This window comes from Mobula hypostoma, chromosome 12 (genome assembly GCF_963921235.1).
Source record: "Mobula hypostoma chromosome 12, sMobHyp1.1, whole genome shotgun sequence".
In the NCBI taxonomy this organism is placed as follows: Eukaryota; Metazoa; Chordata; class Chondrichthyes; order Myliobatiformes; family Myliobatidae; genus Mobula; species Mobula hypostoma.
The window spans coordinates 40,431,985-40,451,293 of record NC_086108.1 but is presented as its reverse complement, the minus strand read 5'-3'; the positions used below and the strand labels follow the sequence as shown (position 1 = coordinate 40,451,293).

General features: G+C 39.8%; 1 protein-coding gene and 1 long non-coding RNA gene across 10 annotated transcripts in view; one reads left to right on the top strand and one right to left on the bottom strand.

Annotated features, from left to right (window-relative positions):
- Nucleotides 1-19,309, top strand: part of LOC134354721 (uncharacterized) — a 60,087-nt gene that overhangs the window by 485 nt on the left and 40,293 nt on the right. The window lies entirely within an intron of this gene.
- ptprc (protein tyrosine phosphatase receptor type C) overlaps nt 115-19,309 on the bottom strand; it is a 298,428-nt gene continuing 279,233 nt past the window's right edge. For all 9 annotated transcript variants that reach the window (XM_063063878.1, XM_063063877.1, XM_063063882.1 and 6 more), the window contains 8 exons: nt 17,548-17,697; nt 15,443-15,533; nt 14,162-14,298; nt 10,851-10,982; nt 9,848-9,967; nt 6,675-6,844; nt 3,833-3,968; nt 115-2,875 (listed from right to left, as the gene is read on the bottom strand). In XM_063063878.1, coding sequence (XP_062919948.1) covers nt 2,600-2,875; nt 3,833-3,968; nt 6,675-6,844; nt 9,848-9,967; nt 10,851-10,982; nt 14,162-14,298; nt 15,443-15,533; nt 17,548-17,697 — 1,212 coding nt within the window. In that variant the 3' untranslated portion in view covers nt 115-2,599. The remainder of the gene's footprint in view (nt 2,876-3,832; nt 3,969-6,674; nt 6,845-9,847; nt 9,968-10,850; nt 10,983-14,161; nt 14,299-15,442; nt 15,534-17,547; nt 17,698-19,309) is intronic.

Genomic DNA, 19,309 nt, shown 5'->3' with positions numbered 1-19,309 from the left:
CACAGTCTCCAAAGTGATGCAAATGAAATGGGGGGGGGGGTTGAAATGTTAAACTATATTAGCTCCTGCACTGAGACATGTACATCAATTGCACTGAGACATGTACATCAATTGTCGTCACACTGCACAACATGATGTGACATTTAATTTATTCAAGAACACTATTAGTACAAAAATCTTTTGTTGTACAAAGAACGTCTGAATTAAAGAAATATGCATTAGAAAACTGTAAGCTGTTGAAAAAAATCCAAACAAAATTAAATAGCATTATCTTGAGTAAAATGTACAGAATCCAGTTTGAATGCAACAAGCCAAACAAATTTCTAGAAATCATTTTTCCATTATTTGAAGCAATGCATTTTCTCAACTACTAATCAAGTAACACTGTTATAATATGGAAATCAACTTCACTTTTTAATGGACAGCCAGGCCTTTTCTGCTCTCTACAGAGGATGCAAAATCATGTGCAACATTTTGCAGAAGAAAGAGAGAGCTAATCCAAGATGTCCTGGCCAATTTGTAAACCTTTAACAAACCTCATTAAAATATATATTGCAAATCATTATTACATTATGATTTGATACAACTGGTCGCAGCATTTCCTACATCAAAACAGTGCCATCAATTCAGAACTTGCTCAATTAGTTGTATAACACTCTGGGATGTCTTGAGGTCATGAATTACATTATAGAAATGAGGTCATACTTTGTACTTTGTACAGCTTGCCATTGTTGGAGTTATTTGGAATGCAAGAAATCAAGGCTTACTCCAAGAATAATTTATCTCAATTGGAAACATGTTAACATGAAGCCAGGAAGCTGATTATAAGTGATCAACAGGAACAGCTTTATCACCATTTACTGACAGCAAAGGAACCAAAAAAAAAATACTAGCAGCAATTGTCACTGAACACAGAATCTTTTAGGAGTTCTTAATGAACATGTAATCAACTAAATCTTTGGAAAAAGTTTGGTTTTAAGTTTATTTTTCAGAGTTATTTTTTACCTCAGTTGGGACATATAATTTTCCTTGTCACTGATAAATGGAAATGGAATTATTGGTGGATTCCGAGACCTTTCCTTCCCAGGACAATTTACAACAAAGGTTCACAGTACATCTCTGATAAGACTTTATAACTTCTCACATCACCATGAGTGGCCATTTTTTTGAGCTCTACCACATGTCAGGCAGGCTGGATTATTAACCCATAAATCCCCAGATTTCCCTCCCATGTTATTCAACCCATTGCCCTCCTTCACCGTTTCTGCAACCTAGACCCTTTCTCATTTCTGACAATTAACCACGTCTCTTTCCACAAATAACACTTCACCTGCTGAGATTTTCCAGCACTTTCTGAATCTTTTCCACAAATCTCCAGTGACATTATCTGATGCTACCACACTATTGCACTGTTCCTCAGACACCTCACCTGAAATGAGGTTTCTCTTTTACGTTTAAATACTGATTTAAACATAAACTTTTATCTTGCTCTGTGGCCATTTGGGTTGATCTACAGGCCTGATGATTGCCGGTTGGCAACTGCAAGTCTGCACCTAATGTCTGTGAGACAGAGTGCTGGACCAAGGACTATAGAGGCAGTCTGCCCTGGGGTTGGAGGTCAGTCTGTGCATGTGGGTGGGAGGAAAGAGGCTTGTTTTGTTGTTGTTTAGTTGATGTTGTTGTATTGTTATTGTTGCTTGTGTTGTTCTGCTGAACAGTGTGGGCATGCTACGTTGGTGCTAGAATGTGTGGCGACACTTATGAGTTGCCCTAGGACACCCTCAGGTTGTGTTGGTTGCTCTCGCAAACGACACATTTCACTGTACGTTTTGACGTACATGTGATAAATAAATGAATCTGAATCTGAATCTGAATCTGTTCTGCAATCAGGCTTCATGTCTGTGGTCTTTTTCAGTGAACTGTGATATTTCCATTTACAAATCATTAGCCGTTTTATGAATCTGCTACAAATAATCAGTTTGCTTCCATATAATGAGTTTTGATCTAATTTCTTATAGCTATATACATTATCATTTTTAAGCAGATCAACTGCACAGCTTTAACTTGGAAAAAATAACTATAAAAATAATTTGTAAATTGAAAAATGGCTGCATTATAAAAAGCTAAAAATTACAGGGCTTAATAAAATTGCCAAATTTCTTCACACTCAATACATGACCATTTTTGCCATATCTTAAAATATGAACTGCTAAAAATAATACATCCCCAAGCAAAATTAGCATTTAGATTTTCAATACACACAATAAAATATATATATATATATATATATGTATATATATATAAAGTTCTTTCTTTAAAAGGTCTTTTTGCTTTATTTTAGAGTTACTGGTGTAACTTGAAAGACCAAAAACATTAAACTAGGTTTTAAATTAGGAAACTAATATCATCATGGAAATACATTCATACTTACGTTTGAGCTGATTGCCATTGTTGAACTGTGTACTGGCAAAAATATTGGGTGCATCCAGTGATAAACCAAGTTCATGCAAATAAAAATTAACAGCCACACTTAGGCATTTCTCTTAGTAACACAAATACTGATTAATACCAGTACTGCATGCACAACAACAGTTTTTTTTCACACATTTTCATCACTAGTTATAGGTCCATTAGTAGGATTTTCTGTTGGTTGTTTGATGTTACTGCTTTCAGACTTAGCTTTGTCTTCCTCAGCAGATGTCTCTTTCTTATTTTCTATTGAATCAGAACCGGCTTCTTGTTGGGATTTGTTTTCCAAGGGGGTTTCAGAGATGACCTCAACAGAGGTTTGTGATGAGCCATTGCCAGAGATTAATGTCCCATTCTGCACAGGGTATGTGTTAGCAACAACATCATAGAGGAACTCATACTGCTCCTGTCAAAATAGATCAAACACATTGTTAGTTTTCTTGTTAATGTCTAGACACTAGAGTAAGGGTTCCCAACCTGGTGTCCAAGGATCCCTTGGTTAATGGAAGGAGTCCATGGCATTAAAGAAGTTGGCAATCCCTGCACTCGAGACTGCAGGTTCTACACCCAGAACTACATTCTAGCCAAAAACTCAGAATTCTCATATCATATTTTTAATGATGTCAGTGATGGAACTGCCATTTTTTTCCTCACAAAGTAAAACTCCAATAATCTACTGACTGACAGTTTAGAAACCCCAGTGATTATGAACAGGCTCACTGGGTACTGATCTCCATTTTCCCTTTAACACACCCTGTGCTGCTGTTAAATTCACTTCGGTCAGTTTCTCTACCCTCCCTTGGAATTCACCAGACTCTCACTTCCAATATTCCCTTTAAACTTACTAATAAAATAGTGTATGACATGGAATAATATCCAATAGTTCAGAATATCTGCCAGCCTGACACCAAAGTCCTGGGCATAGCAGATTGATGGAATTTTACTCCATCTGACCTGCACTTTTCAACATTTTACACTAGAAATCTCTAATCAAAGCCTCATAATGGAGGAAGGGCAGGGGAAATCAGTTGCACCATAAATCCCAGCAGCACAGCAGGCTCTCCTGTCCAAGTGAACCATTTACAAACCTCTTGGTAGTGGATGCAAAACCTGAACATTGCTTTAAAAGAATGTGGAAAAAGGAAATTGCATAGAGGTTGATGCATTTAGTGGCACATTAATGGTAACACATATCTCATGGGAAAAGTTAATACTATGGATCAACTTAATTTCATCCTGAAAATTATTTCTGTTGCAAATATAATCAGCTGATGTGAAGGATGATGTAGAGAGAAGTGGATGATTGACTCAGAGATGTGCAGTATATGAACACGATGAGTGGGATGGGCTGAGCAATACTTACAAAGGTCGGGATCACTCCAGGTCTCTGCTTACGCAATGCTTTGACTGCCTGGAGAACATCTATTATCTTTTCATTATCTGCGCTATCAAGTAGGTTCCAAAGAGCGTAGAACATTCCTGTCCGCTTGGATCCATCACTGAAAGAAAAGAAGGTTTCACAACATGAAGAAACCCAAGTTGTCCCGGGTACACAGGTACACACAAAGGTGGCACAGTAGACTGCCAGTTACATGCCTTGTACAATCTTTCCTTCCATTGCAACGGTGTTAAAATAAGACCCTCACAACACCAAGACCGGTTCTGAACTTCTAACCTGGCACTACACAAGTAGTGCCCTGTAATGCCCTGAACAAAAATTATGGAGAAAGACACAATGACAACATATCTGCAGATCACTGTCTCACAGTAACTTATCCAGAAATCTTGGATCTAGAGTTCAGGTGCAATTCCCAGATGTGATCTTCATTGGAGTTTACCCCCTGGTATTTTGAATAAGATTTTTTTATACATGATATAATTCTATTAGCAGCACAGTAACTTGTGAATATACTATTCTCAAATATTAAATCCTACCAGTGCATTGATTGAATCTTTTTAAAATTAATTAGCTGACGACAGGATGATTAATGAGACGAATCAGTTAGGGGGAGGCCATCACTTTGCTCCTTTATTGGCGATTAATTAGAAATAAACCATCAGCATTCATAATACTCCTCATTTCCCAAAGATTAGAAAGATCAAGTACTGCTCTGTCTTCAAACAGAATATGGCTCTTGTCTGAACATTGATCCTTCGTCGTTAAAGGCAATAACTGATATTTCTATCTTCACCTGAAGATCTGCTGCAAATCATGAAGTTGAATCGCTATGACCTTCTAACGGGCAGGTTGGAATGGGCATTACATTCTGACCTTACCCACATCTGATGCTAAATATACATAAATCATGACCAGAAATTGAGAGTCTCTGTAACAAGATTGAAAGAAAAACAAAACTAAAAAAAGAGAAAGTGTGCAATTTTCTTGATAAGTCTCAGCCGGAAACGTCGACTGTACTCTTTTCCATAGATGCTGCCTGGCCTGCTGAGTTCCTCCAGCATTTTCTGTGTGTTGCTTGGATTTCCAGCATCTACAGATTTTCTCTTGTTTGTTAAGCGTGCAATTTTAACTCTTTTAAATATTGATAGAAATAATAAAACCACAAATGAATGAGATTAACAGTTTTAAAAGGTAATGTTCAGAACCACAGATATTGGCAGTACTGTACTTAAAACCTGCCATTAAAGATTTGCTTACACTTGAATAGTTAGGAATTTTAGTGATATCAAGTAGCGTTTGTTGCAGTTCATACCATTCCACACATTATGTGCATGCTGAGTTACAACGAAGCTTGTGGTGGAAAAGAGCAATTCTGAAAGCAACCTGAAAATTCTCACACTGACTCTGCCTATATGAACGCCATGCATGGCTGTTCAATTGCAGCCTTAGTTATGGTGATTGCTAGAGACTGTTTACATGCAAAAGCCAGTACTTTGATTTTACTGTGACTTTTACATTCAGATGTATTTGCTCTTGGCTTGAAATCAAGTTGATGCTGCAATTCTCACTATGGAATTGATAGAAGAGTTTAGTATTTATTTAGAGATACAGCACAGTAACATGCCTTTCTGGCACAACAAGCCCATGCTGGCCAATTACACCCATGTGAACAATTAACCTCCTAACCTGTAGGTCTCTGGAATGTGGGAGGAAACCAGAGCACCCGGAGGAAACCCACGCAGTCACAGGGAGATCACACAAACTCCTTATAGATAGCAATGGCTTTCTTAGAGATTTGTTTTTAAACAATGATTATTCTCAGCACTTCTTAACAAAATGCGAATCCATTAGTGGACAAAGTACCGGTGAAGATGTACTGAGAAAGTTTTTTTTCTTCACAGAGTGTATTTGTCTCCCACAAGATTTCCTCTGAGACCTGGCTTTGAATGTAAATTGAAATGAGGCATGGTAATTCTCCTTTGTCTAATGTTCCTGATTGATTAGTTTGTTGCTTCTCAACAGCTGGCTCTCCATGAGACCTTACAGAGCAAAATAGTTTCAGTAAGTCTAGTTAGCCAAAATGTTTCAGACAATCTGTGCGAATAAACAAAATAGGAAATTGAATATTTCAAATTGGTTCATATTAGTTCAGTGTTGTGTCATTTTTTCAAAAACTGTGGATAAGTTATGTTTATCTTGTGAGTGCCGTTTATCTTATGCTATGCATCTGTGCAGCTGCTGCCCCAAGTAAGATTTTCATTCTACCTTTACAATACATGTATTGGGCATATGATAATAAACTTGATTTTGGACGATTTTGCAATAAAACTTGCTAAATTTGTGGTTATTGCTCATAATGAGATGTTGTTTTTCCTGAGGTGCTATCATTCTCCTCTGCCAAACATTCCTCCTAATAAAACACACAGACCAAAGGAACTACTTAGCTCAAAGTTCAAGGTATATTGATTATCAAAGGTATGTGTATGTAACCATATACTGCCCTGAGATTCATTTTCTTGCAGGCATTCACAGTAGAACAAAGAAATACAATAAAATTAAGGAAAAACTACAGAAAGATAGACAAACAATCAATGTGCAAAAGAAGACAATCTGTGTAAATACTGAATAAACAAATAAACAAATACTAAGAACATGGGCTGCAGATTCCTTGGAAGTGAGTGCATAGGTTATAGAATAAGTTTAGAACTGAGGCTCATTTTTGTCCTCGAAAGGTGATGCATGATCTCAAAAGCACTCAAAATGTACTTTTGCTGGAATGATAGTCTTTAATGCTAGCAGACTTTACCTGCAATGTACAATGATGGGTGGTACTATGCCATTTTGATCATCTTTAAGCACTGACAGTTTTTCTTTGATGCTTCTCATCATGGTGATAAAGTTACTTGGACTTTCAGGAAGCCCAGATTCTTTCCACTCACGGAAGTTATACTGGTATACTTTCTGAGTTGTTTCCTTCTGAAAATAAAACAGTTACATCAGAAGTTAATTCTTGACTAATTTCAATGAGGTTTTGATCGGAAAATATTAATTCTATTTTTCTTTCCAAAGATAACTGTCCACTTTGCCAAGTATTTCCAAAATGTTTTGTTTTAGACAGTTCAGCTGCTGGTGTATTTGCAGAAGTGTTTAACGTCTCCCTGTTTCAATCTGATGTTCCCACCTGCTTTAGGAATATTACTATTATCCTGTTACCTGAGAAAACAAGGGAACATGATTTAATGACTATCACTAGATGGCTGTGACATCTACCATTATGAAGTTCTTCATGGCACACTTAAATTTTAGCATCTGACATTGACCCATTGTTATTTGCCTATCACTGAAACAGGTTTATAGCAGATGTCATCTCCTTACTCCTACTATTATATCTGGACAGTAAAGACACCAATGTTAGACTATTGTATATTGACTCCAGCTCAGCCTTCAGAACTATAATTCCTGTTAAATTCTTCTCCAAACACTTGGATCTAGGACTCAACAACTCCCTTTGCAATAGCTCCTTGACTTCCTGGCTAACTTCCTGCTATAGTCAGTAAGGATGGCCAACAGCACCATTATCAGGATTATCCTCAACACTGGTGCTCTTATGGCATCCGTTAGTCTTGCGAGACCATGGATCTGCGCCTGGAAAGTCTTCACTCTCCAGGGCACAGGCCTGGGCAAGGTTGTATGGAAGACCAGCAGTTGCCCATGCTGCGTCTCCCCTCTCCACGACACCAATGTTGTCCAAGGAAAGGGTATTAGGACCCATACAGCTTGGCACCAGTGTCGTCGCAGAACAATGTGTGATTAAGTGCCTTGCTCAAGGACACACAACACGTTCCTTCAGCTGGGGCTCGAACTCACGACCTTCAGGTCACTAGTCCAATGCCTTAACACTTGGCCACGTGCCCACAACTGGTGCTCTACAAGGCTTTATACTCAGTCACCTTCTCGCCTCCCTGTACACTTATGAAACACACTAGATCCTGCTCTAATCCCTTCCACATGTTTGTTGATGATACCACGGTAGTGGGCCATATCTCAAACAATGATGAGTCAGAGTACAGGAAGGAGATAGAGAGCTTAGTGATATGGTTTCGTGACAACAACCTTACCCTCAATGTCAGCAAAACAGAAGAGCTGGTCATTGACTTCAGGAAGGAGTGCAGTGCATGTGCTCCTGTTTCATCAATGGTGCTGACATCAAGAGGATTAAGAGTTTCCAGTTCCTAGGAGTGAGCTTCACCCATAGCCTGTCCTAGCATAACCACATTGATGCCATGGTAAAGAAACCTGACTGGTGCCTCACAGTCTACCTCATTATGACCTTGAAACCATACTTTCGACCTGCACTGCACTTCCTCTGTAACTGTACCACTTTATTCTGCACTTTGCTATTGCTTTACTTTGTACTACCTCAATGCAGTGTAGTAGTGAATTAATCTGGATGGATGGTATGCTAGACAAGTTTTTCACTGCACTCCGGTACACGTTATATTAATAAACCAATTTATCAATTTATCTCCAGTGCTCTGAATCTTTTTTCTGACTAACGTTTCCCAGCATTTTTTATTCAGTAATTTTCTGGCAATAGATCTACATTCTGCAATTCCACTTTCACTGACAGAAAGAAATGCTAGAGGATATTATATGCATAACTTAAAGCACCACAGCAACACATTTGACAGTTCGGGTCTCATGTTCCACATCTTTTTTTTGTATTGGCGAAATGGCTTCAATTCATAGAGCACCAACATCAGTATGAAGGAGAAGGGGAGAATGTTCCATTGGAAAAAAATTCATCTGAATCATACTGGGACTGGAGAAATAATGTAAATGGGGCTGTAGAAAATGTTTTGAATCAATTAGAGAAAGAAAAATGGGAGAGAAGTGAGACAGGATGGTGTGTGGGGCGGTGTGGTTGGGAATGAAAGTTAAGACATAACAGGAAGGGCCAGAAAATAAAAATAAAGGCATGCTACAGAAAATAAATCCAGCTTAAGGTAAAGAATGCAAATCAAAGCTTAAAGTTCTTCATCTGAACCCACATCTCATATTTAATAAGGTAGATGAGTTAGTCATAGTCATAGTCATAGTCATACTTTATTGATCCCGGGGGAAATTGGTTTTCGTTACAGTTGCACCAGAAAATAATAAATAGTAATAGAAATAGTGATAGTAATACTACTATTAGTAAATAGTAATAGTCATGGAAATAATAAATAGTAATAGAATAGTAATAGAAAAATAGTAATAAATAGTTAAATAGTAATATGTAAATTATGCCAGTGAATTATGAAATAAGTCCAGGACCAGTCTATTGGCTCAGGGTGTCTGACCCTCCAAGGGAGGAGTTGTAAAGTTTGATGGCCACAGGCAGGAATGACTTCCTATGACGCTCTGTGCTGCATCTCGGTGGAACGAGTCTCTGGCTGAACGTACTCCTGTTCCCACCCAGTACATTATGTAGTGGATGGGAGACATTGACCAAGATAGCATGCAACTTAGACAGCATCCTCTTTTCAGATACCACCGTGAGAGAGTCCAGTTCCATCCCCACAACGTCACTGGCCTTACGAATGAGTTTTGATTCTGTTGGTGTCTGCTACCCTCAGTCTGCTGCCCCAGCACACAACAGCAAACATGATAGCACTGGCCACCACAGACTCATAGAACAACCTCAGCATCGGCCGGCAGATGTTAAAGGACCTCAGTCTCCTCAGGAAATAGAGACGGCTCTGACCCTTCTTGTAGACAGCCTCAGTGTTCTTTGACCAGTCCAGTTTATGGTGGTGGTTCAATCAGTGCAATTAGTAACATACCAGTTTGATAAATAGCTGCTACACCGATAGCCAGGACTAGGAATTCAATAGTCCATGTTGTTCCTGTGGAATTAAATTTCTTGCTTGTGCGATTCAGAATGTGAGAGAACTCTGTGAATAGCTTTTAAACCATAGAAGATCATTAAGTGTTTACCTTTATATGTCTTATTTCAAAGACTTGAACAGTAAACTCTGGTTGTTCATTGCATTCAGTCAACTTAACCTCAATATCTTCATAAGTTTTCTTTTCATCTTCCCAATATCGTGTACAATCCTAAAAATAATATGACACAACTCTTAAAATATTGAGGCATATAGAATAAAATAATATATAAAACTGCAAAACTAACTCTCAGCACCTGTCCTGCTATGCTGTGGTACACAAAATCTGCATGAAAAGTGCATCTATGTATGCTAAAAACACCCTGTTTTTTTATGTGAACACAATCCAAGAGGAATGGATGGAAACTCAGTCTAAACCTGACTGTCCCTCACACCTAAACCTTTGTTGTGACAGGATCTCTGACAGTCAAGGAGTAAGCATAGAAATAGTCTCTTTCGTAGCCTCTGGTAAAAGGATGGCTGGGGTTGTCCCTACAGCAGGGGTATTCTTAAGGACTCAAAATATTGTCAGTCAATCCAGACAATTGTTTGACTCAATGGATGGCTTTCTATTTGGTCTGGGTAATCACATCGCCCAATTCTCCAAAAATTTGATTTGCAAATATGTCTAAGTGAGCATAAAGCTACTATGATCCCCATGTGATTCATGGGCATCAGAGGGCAGAATTCCCACCATCCCCTCCATTTCCCATGCTTTAGCACAAATTTACAAGCCTTATATCTTTATTCTTGAACCAATAAATCAGGGATAAAAATAATCCATTTTATATTATTCCTATGTGGCCTTAGATCTGCAATACGGGCAGCAATGAAATAGCCAAATTTCGTCACCTTCGGAATATTGCACCTCTCTTGCCCTGGACTATCTTAGGATACTCACAGTAATTACGCTTGTACTAGTGCAAGACCATCTTTGATTTTAACTAATTGTGTTGCAAGTACCTTCTCAAAAGCTATCAAAGCAATGCTCTGATTTGAAACATAAAATGAAGCATTAAATGGCAAGGTCAGCACCGGGAAGTCTTGGTTCCTACCTTGTCGTCTTTTACTTGGCCCAGAAATATGAGGAGCTTTGCCTTTTTCTGATAGATCATCGACCAAAAGTCAGCAATAGTTTCAGGCAGTGGAGTCTGTGTCGCAATCAGTGTCTCAGTATGCCAATATCCCTGGAAGATACAATGCAGAGTGGGGGTGGTGGTGTTTCAGTTTGTAGTGCTACTGATGTGCCTTGTGGATTCAGATCCACCTTTGCGTACATTGTCTTAGGGCATTTCTACACATTTTTTTCAGGTTCAATATTCTGTTTTTTGTCTATAGAATAAATTATCATTTTTCTATTCCTCTAACAGAAAAGTTCAACATATTCCCTTTATTTCTATCTACTTCTTAAAGACCCAAGTCTAATTGCAGGCAAAAATTTCATGTTCCACCAAATTTTTTATACATCTTTCTCAGGGGTGAAACAAAGCAGTCTCAACATATGGATTCATATGCCAAATCATTCTGGACAATAGACAATGGTTGGCCAAGAGCTTTAAGAAAGCCACTGGTTAAAAGTAGTTATAAAAAAGATAACTCAAAACAATACCTAAGTGGACAATGATACATTACCAGATCAAGGACGCGTTTTTGGAGGCTTATGGCAAAAATTGCTACTTACAACCCAAAGGTTGACACACAGATGGTTATCATGTTTCCCCTCACAAACTTCCTATTCCTGTTGTTCATAAAGATTAATCACTTTTGGCTTCCCTCCCCAAATTAGAATTTAACCTTTCTTCCAATGGATTGCACTGTCGTTTCTCATATTTTTTCCTTCCAATGTCACTCTGGTGCTCCCTCTCTTTATTCTTGTCCCTTATGTTGCAATATTCCTCGTTGCCCTCATTCTTCATTCAGTTTATACAGACATGTATATCTTGTTCTTCCATTCTTCAGTCCATGATGGCACAGTCTTCCCCCTACTGCTATTCCTTTCTTCCTTCCTTGCAAACACACTAAACATCCTTCCTCCCCTTAGTTTATGCTGGCACTTCTTTCTACACGTAGCTTGTATTGGCCCTTCCGTTTCGCAAACGTGCATTGCTGCTTATGCCTCCAATCTCATTCAAGCAATCACAATTCACACTGCCCTCCCTAATGCTGCTTAAACCCTGCCTTCCTTCCTGCCTTAGGGAAATCGCAGCTAATACTGCTTCTCTGGGGAGCTAAATATGAGCGGGCATAACTTTAAAGTGATTGGAGAAAAGTAGAGAGGGGAGGTGAGAGGTTATTGCTGCACCCCACAGGATGGCAAGTTCTTGTCTGGCAAGTCTGGTGAAAATTATTGGGCTGAAACAAGCAGGAGGCAGAGCACATTTCTGACTCATTGCAGGATGCTTTGAAAACGCCGTTGCTTAATGTGTGGGCAGGTGCCTGTGAGGCATTTTATCGGGGATTCTCAAAAGGTCAAGGTCTTTGGAAGCATTTTTTTTTGATGTGGAGCTTAACAGCAGCATTTCACCACACATTTGCATTGCAGTTAAATCACCTGGGCTCTTTCAGTTGCACCTCTCAAACCCAAAACCTCCATCAGCAAGAAGGGCAAGGGCAATATGTGCACAGGAGCACCGCCACCTGCAGTTTCCCCCTCCAGCATGCATCTTGACTTGGAATTTTCTCTTTGTTAGTTCACAGAAGGTGGATGTTCAAAGCTACGTCAGCAGTTACTGACCATCTCTAATTGCTCATAAAATGAGGAATGGTTAAGAGGCAACCATGTTTGTGATACCTGTAGCCACAGACATACCAGAAAGTGAAAGGTTAGCTGATTTCCATCCCTGAAAATCATGAACGAACCAGATGGATTTCTGTAATAAATGGTAGGCTTGTGGTTATTATCACCGGGACTTAGTTTTTTTTTATTTTTTGCTTAAATTGAAATTCCCAGCTCCATGAGAGTTAAACTATTCCTTGACTGTGTTGGGTCTAAATGCAAGAATGCTGGAACACTCTACCACTGAGGGAACACTTTCATCAGAAGCCAACCAGCCATTCTCACAAGTGCAAGCAGGGATGGCCAACACATGCTGTCCTTGCCAGAGGTTCCCAAATCCCGAAAAAAAAACAATTATTTATAAACCAAGCTGAGCAACTGAGGCAGCCCAAAAATGCAGACATTTTTAAAAAGTATTTGCTGTGGAGTCATGCAAAGCTGGTGGTGTTTTGGCCATCATATCCGTGTCTGTTCTTTAAAAGAGACACCGGTTCAGTCCTGGCCCCCTCCTCTTTCCTGACTGTGTTGCAAGTGTTACCCCTTCAAACTTATTCATACCATTCTCTTTTGACAACTAATAGTGAACCCAACTCCGCCGGCCTTACAAGTTTCATTTTCAGCCCCAAGTTTTTCAGAGAGACTGTCTCTAATCTCATGCTGTAAATTATAATATTCATTCTTTTCTCTCAGAGATATTGTTTATTCTCTGTTTTGTGTCCCTGCTTGGAAGCAGCTGGCAGTGACTATTCACAGGATTCTTTGCTACCTGATGGTGCCCAGCTTTCCCCTCGATGTAAAATCAGGTCTATTTTAATGTGCATTTGGTCCACTTCACTCAACTCTTGCACTCCTGTTGAGTGACCATATCTCTATAAACACAAATGGGTGCATCCTACTCAAGACTTTCCAAACCTCCCAAACTAAAGCATGATCTCCACAAGCCCTTTCTGCGCAGCACCTGAGGACCTTCCATTTCACAGCACCTAGAACTTGGGAAGAAGACAACTTCACACACAAATAGCTTGTATCCAATTTGACAACTACCTTTGTGGAGCTTGCGAGTTCTCTCTGTGAACCTGCAGCTTTTGCTCAGCTACAAAGACCAAAGATGGCTAACTGGTTATAGTAAATTGTCCTCAGAGTAGGTAGGTGGCAAAAAATCAGAGGGAGTTAATGGTCATGTGCAAGAGAATACATTTCTGGGAAATAACTGGGGGCAGTGATCAGATGAGAATACTTTGAAATCTGACCCACACTTAATGCTCTACATAGCCTCCTACTTCATGAGAAAGAAAATACAACAACTAGACTTCTACCTGCTATGTGGGCAATCTTAAACAAGACAGGAACTGGTCATGGCTGATGTGCCCCCCCTGATCAACAAGTGGCACTTTGAAACTTTGCCAAGCTGCATTGTGGTAACCCTGATCAAACAGTGGCGGAGACAATAACATATACAAGGATCATGACAACACTGTGGAGGTTTGAAATTAAAATGACAGTTTTTGCTCCTAAGGTAAGAAGTGTCTAGTTGTCCCATCACCAAAGCACTGAGAGGAGCACTATTGTAATGTGAACGCTGATACATACTTCTATGTAGGAAGCATTGATATATCTTGTGGATTCTTCATCATCACTATCATCAGAGCTCGATTCAGTGTCACTTAGATTTTCATTCTCCTTGCTTTTGTCACTCTCCAATTTGACATAAACTCTGTTGTAGTCATCTTTAGAAAAAGAAATTCATAAACCACATTTAGTCTGCATTTCAGGATGAGTTTCAAAGTAAAAATTATGTTCTATTTATACATATATGAAATGTGAAACTACGAGCTTGGGTGATACATATTGTCCTTGAAATGGGTGACTAGCTTTGACATTTCAGAGTCCAGGAGACACAGTGACTGCAGGGTCTGCAACATTACTATTAATCTGGAGTCACAGAAAGGCTAGACCAGGCAAGGATAACAGATTTTCCTTAAAGAGCACTGATGAAGCAAGTAAGTGCTCATGATAAGCTGGTAGATTATCAGTCACTACTACTGAAATTGGCTTCCCAGGCTTCATGTTTTAGCCTCCAAATCAACAATCCTGGCAGCTGGATACCAGTGCAACAATAACCATAATGCCATGGTAACTCTTAAATCCTTACACCCAATTTGCTTCTTTGCTTTTCCTCCAGGCAGCCAAGCAATATTGTTTTAGTCAAGGTATTATTGGAAAGATGTGGCTAAACTGGAAAGAGTGCCGAGAAGATTTACGATGATGTTGCCAGGACTCAAAGGCCTGAGTCATGGGGTGAAGCCGGCCAGGCCAGGTCTTTATTGAAATATAGGAGAATGAGGGGTCACATTACAGAGGTATTTAAAGCTATGAGAGGGGCAGATAAGGTGGATGGCAACATTCTTTCCCCCAGGACAGAGGAGACCAAAAACCAGGGGGCATAGGTGTAGGGTGAGAGGGGTAAGATTTAAAAGGAACCGAAGGGGCAGCTTTTCACACAGGAGGTGAGTACATGGAACAAACTGTCAGAGGAAATTATCGAGGCAGGTACAATAGTAACAGTTAAGAAGCAGATGGATGATGTGGGGTTGGGATGATGTGGGCCAAACAGAAGAAATTGGGACAAGTTAGATGGGAACAGTGGTTGGGCCAAAGGAATTGCATCCATACTGTATTGCTGTATGACTTCAGAAAAATAGAACAAAGTGCTGTTGTGGTAGAAATCTGAATAATCCCATGAAACGTGTGCGTGTGTGTGTGTGTGTGTGGGGGGGCGGGCAGGGGAGAGAGGGGGAGAGGAAAAAAAGAAGTGGAAGAGAAAATAAGGGAGAAAAATAATCTGACATAGAGAGAAATTGCAATACTCACATGGGATCACTGAAAGTGATTGGTTTTTGCTTTGATTATCAGCGTGTCTTGCTGCTGTCTGGGATCTCCATTCAGTATAAAATGGAATCCTCTGAAATATTTAGGGATAACAAATAGTGATGTTTGTATAACATGATAAAATCTATTTATACTGACATAATAAAACAAATCATTTAATGTTTGCTTTCTTCCAAAATATTATGACATTGAGAAGTACAGTTTGAATTGCCAGATTCTTCAGGTTATCATTGTACATTTTAGTTCCTCTCAAAATTGTTTCTGATATTCTTTTTCTAGTTGAACAGATTCTTTTGGTTCCTCACCCATGTTAATGTTGAGTGAAGATCTTCAAAAAGGAAATGCTGAGAATTTCCGAATTTTAGCAAAAGTCCAGCACCGCTTCTATCACCAACAGCTGGTTCCATATTTAACCAGTGTATTATGAACGTATGTTATAATCACCTTTCGATATTGTTAGACATAAAGTCTCCTCAGTATGTGTCCTTCAGGCACTGATTTGGTTTTGAGTTCTTAATCCCACATAATTCCACAAATTCACGAGTTTCCTTTCAAATTGTTATTCATCATTTCACCATTTATTACAAAAACAGGACCTCATTTCATCTTGCCACCCACTTCAAAATTTAAACATGAAAATGTAAGAACCCTCAATGATCTCTAAAATAAAACAAAAGGCTGTCATATATTTTAATATTGTATTTGATTTCAGAAGGTTGTCCTGAAATTAAGGCTCCCTTTTAAATATCCCAGCACTCAGTGTTCAGCATTAAAATAGCAGCTATGAAAACCTAACAGAAACCAGTAGTAAAGGGTGATGAAAAGGGGACTGATTAGTAGCAATAGTTTGCCAGAAATGTTATGGCCCAAATCAAACATACAAATATTATGGGGATAACACTAGTTTCTCTCCACTACGGGTTTACACTGTGAAGTAAAGGGCAATGAACCATTTCTGTTCTGTATCGTAGACTCTAGAAATGGGTTGGCTGTTGACAGTTTCTGCATGCTGTTGCTGTGCAGTAGATCACTAAGGCACTGAATAATTCCATTCAGTGGAGCAGTGCCGCAGCTAGGCTCCTTCAATATCAGCAGTTTGCCCAGTCAGTCAGCTGCCATGCATTCCTCTATAGCCTCATAACTCCAAATTCCCCAGAGCCTATTCCATTTCTCAATGAGACCATGGGTAAACTGTTCCTGATAGTATTGAGGTGTTTTGACTCTTAAAGCCATTAGCTGGTGAAAGACTATTGATTCCCAGTTTAAAATTACCAATGGAACCAGCATCTAGTGTCCTTTATTGGAGATGACTCAGTAAACTATTGCATAAAGAAGCATTTCCTAATTTCTCTGCTATATGGCCTGGTGCTGATTTTAATGCCTTGATTCCCTCACACCTTTAGGAGAACAGATTTTATCCTATCTGTAGAAACCATGCATCTGCTCTGTTTTTGCACTGTATTTTGTGTTGCAGGTTTATGATGTTTGTTATGGTAACTAGTCACATGAGTAGGGCATAGTAAAAGCGAAAGGAATAAGTCACGTATTCATGCTTTGTTCGTAGCTGGAGACCGGCAGATGTCGTATCTTTTGCTGGCTGCTTAATAACACTCAATTAAGCTTAGGTGTGCTGAAGTTTCATTGCTAATAGCTAACAAAGGATCCAGTACACATCTTCAACTTTGAAGCAACCATTATTGGAGTGAGAACATGTCTTGCAAATATAGCAGCTCCACAGGGTTGCCGGCAGCAGCAATTGTGTTAGTTTTGTTTGGCTGTTACGCGATCCAGCTCAACAATTCCATCCAAAATATTAAAAGTTTAACTAAATTGTGCAGGAATCCAAGACTGGTTAACAGAATCTAAACCATAAAGCCTGAGTAAAGTTCCACTGAGTCGATACCATGTCCTTTCTGAAGTGAAATGCATAGTAATCTAGCAACAACTCAGTATTACTTCTGTATATCATCCCAGTTAAACATGACAAGATGATTCTGGCTTCTAAACTTTATCTCAACAGCAATTGTCATTTGCTTGGCATCACTCATGCTGTCACTGAGGTTATGTACTTGGCTAGTTGAACTAACCTGGAACTCTGCCTCCAGGAGGGAAGGCTCCGTAGGTGGGTCCCTCTTTCTAAAATTGGTGAGGTATTTGGGCAATTCAGACAGGTTGACCTCTGTTTCACCATAGAGGTAGTACTCCAGCAAAGCCTGGTGGATCAGAATGTACTGGGCCTGGAACAGAACATAGCATTAAGGCACGATACATTCAGACAACTCATCATAATACTATAATACCATAAGACATAGGAACAGAATTAGGCCCACCAAGTCTGCTTCACCATTCTATCATGGCTCATTTATTATCCTTCTCAACCCATTCTCTTGTCCTCTCCGTGTAATATTTAACGCCCCTCATTAATCAAGAAGCTATCTACCTCCTCTACCTATACCCAATGACTTGGCCTCCACAGCCGTCTGTGGCAATGAATTCCACAGATTCAACACCTTCACATCAAAGCCAAATGATAAAAGTGACTGGTTGACAGGATGAAGTCAATATTGTTAATCACTGGTTTTGAAAGTGCTTCAGATAGCGGGGTGACTGGATGAATCAATTAGCAATCCTGAAAACTAACTTGATCTTCCTAAGTCTAATTCCAATGATGGATCTTTCACAAGCACACACACACACACACACACACACACACACACACACACACACACACACACAATCAGTATGTAGGTGAAAGGTATCTCATTTGACAAAGAATGCAGTAGAATCTAAGCTTCGAAAGCAAGCTAACCTGAGATCCTATCTCAACTTTCTTACTTGCCAGCTCAATAGATTTTTACAGAACCACAGTTTATTTCTTGCCTTATAATCCTCTCCCTCTCAGCTGTAAATGGGTAGGGAGGTGATTTCAATAGAAATGAATGACATAACATTGAGGAAAGTCTCCTCTCCCCCTGAGGAACAGGTAGCCTGTAGGGCCACAGCTGAGGTGAGGAGGATCCTAGCCAGGATAAACTCATGCAAAGCTGAGGGGCTAGACAATGTACTGGGTCAGGTGCTGAGCGACTGTGTAGTCCAACTAACAGGGTCTTACAGACATAGTTAATATCTCTTTGCAACAGTTCACTGACCCTGCAGACTTCAAATCAGCCACCACTATTCCGATACACAAAAGTACAATCATGAAGTGCTTTGAGCAGCTGGCAATGCATTGTATAAAATCCCACCTTCCAGCTACATTAGCCCTTTCCATTTTGCCTACTGCTCAGACCCACGCACTGATGACGCTATAGTCCTGGTTTTCCACCCTGCCTCCCACCTAGAAAATGATGCCTCATATCATCAGCTTCAGCTTGGCATTTAACATAATCATCTCTCAGAGGCTGGTTGGTAAACTGTTCTCTTTTGGACTTAACACCCCTCTCTGTAACTGGATCTTGTCTTGACAGAAAGACCCCTGTCAGTCCGAGTTGGCAGTAACATCTCAAGCTCCATCACACTGAACACTGGTGCCCCCTCCGCCCCCCCAGGGCTAAGTTCTCAGCCCACTGCTGTTCATGCTACTGACTCAAGACTGCACTGACAAATCTAGCTCAGACCACGTCGTCAAGTTCGCGGATGATGTAACAGTGCTTGGCCTCATGAGCAACAATGATGAGTCAGCATACAGAGAGGTGGGAGAGAGTCTTGACAAGTTGTGTGAGAACAAAAACCTGAGTATCAGGCACCACACACACAATGCTGCAGGAACTCTGCAGGTCAGGCAGCATCTACAAACAAGAGTACAGTCGACGTTTCGGGTCAAGACCCTCTATCAGGCCCGAAATGTTG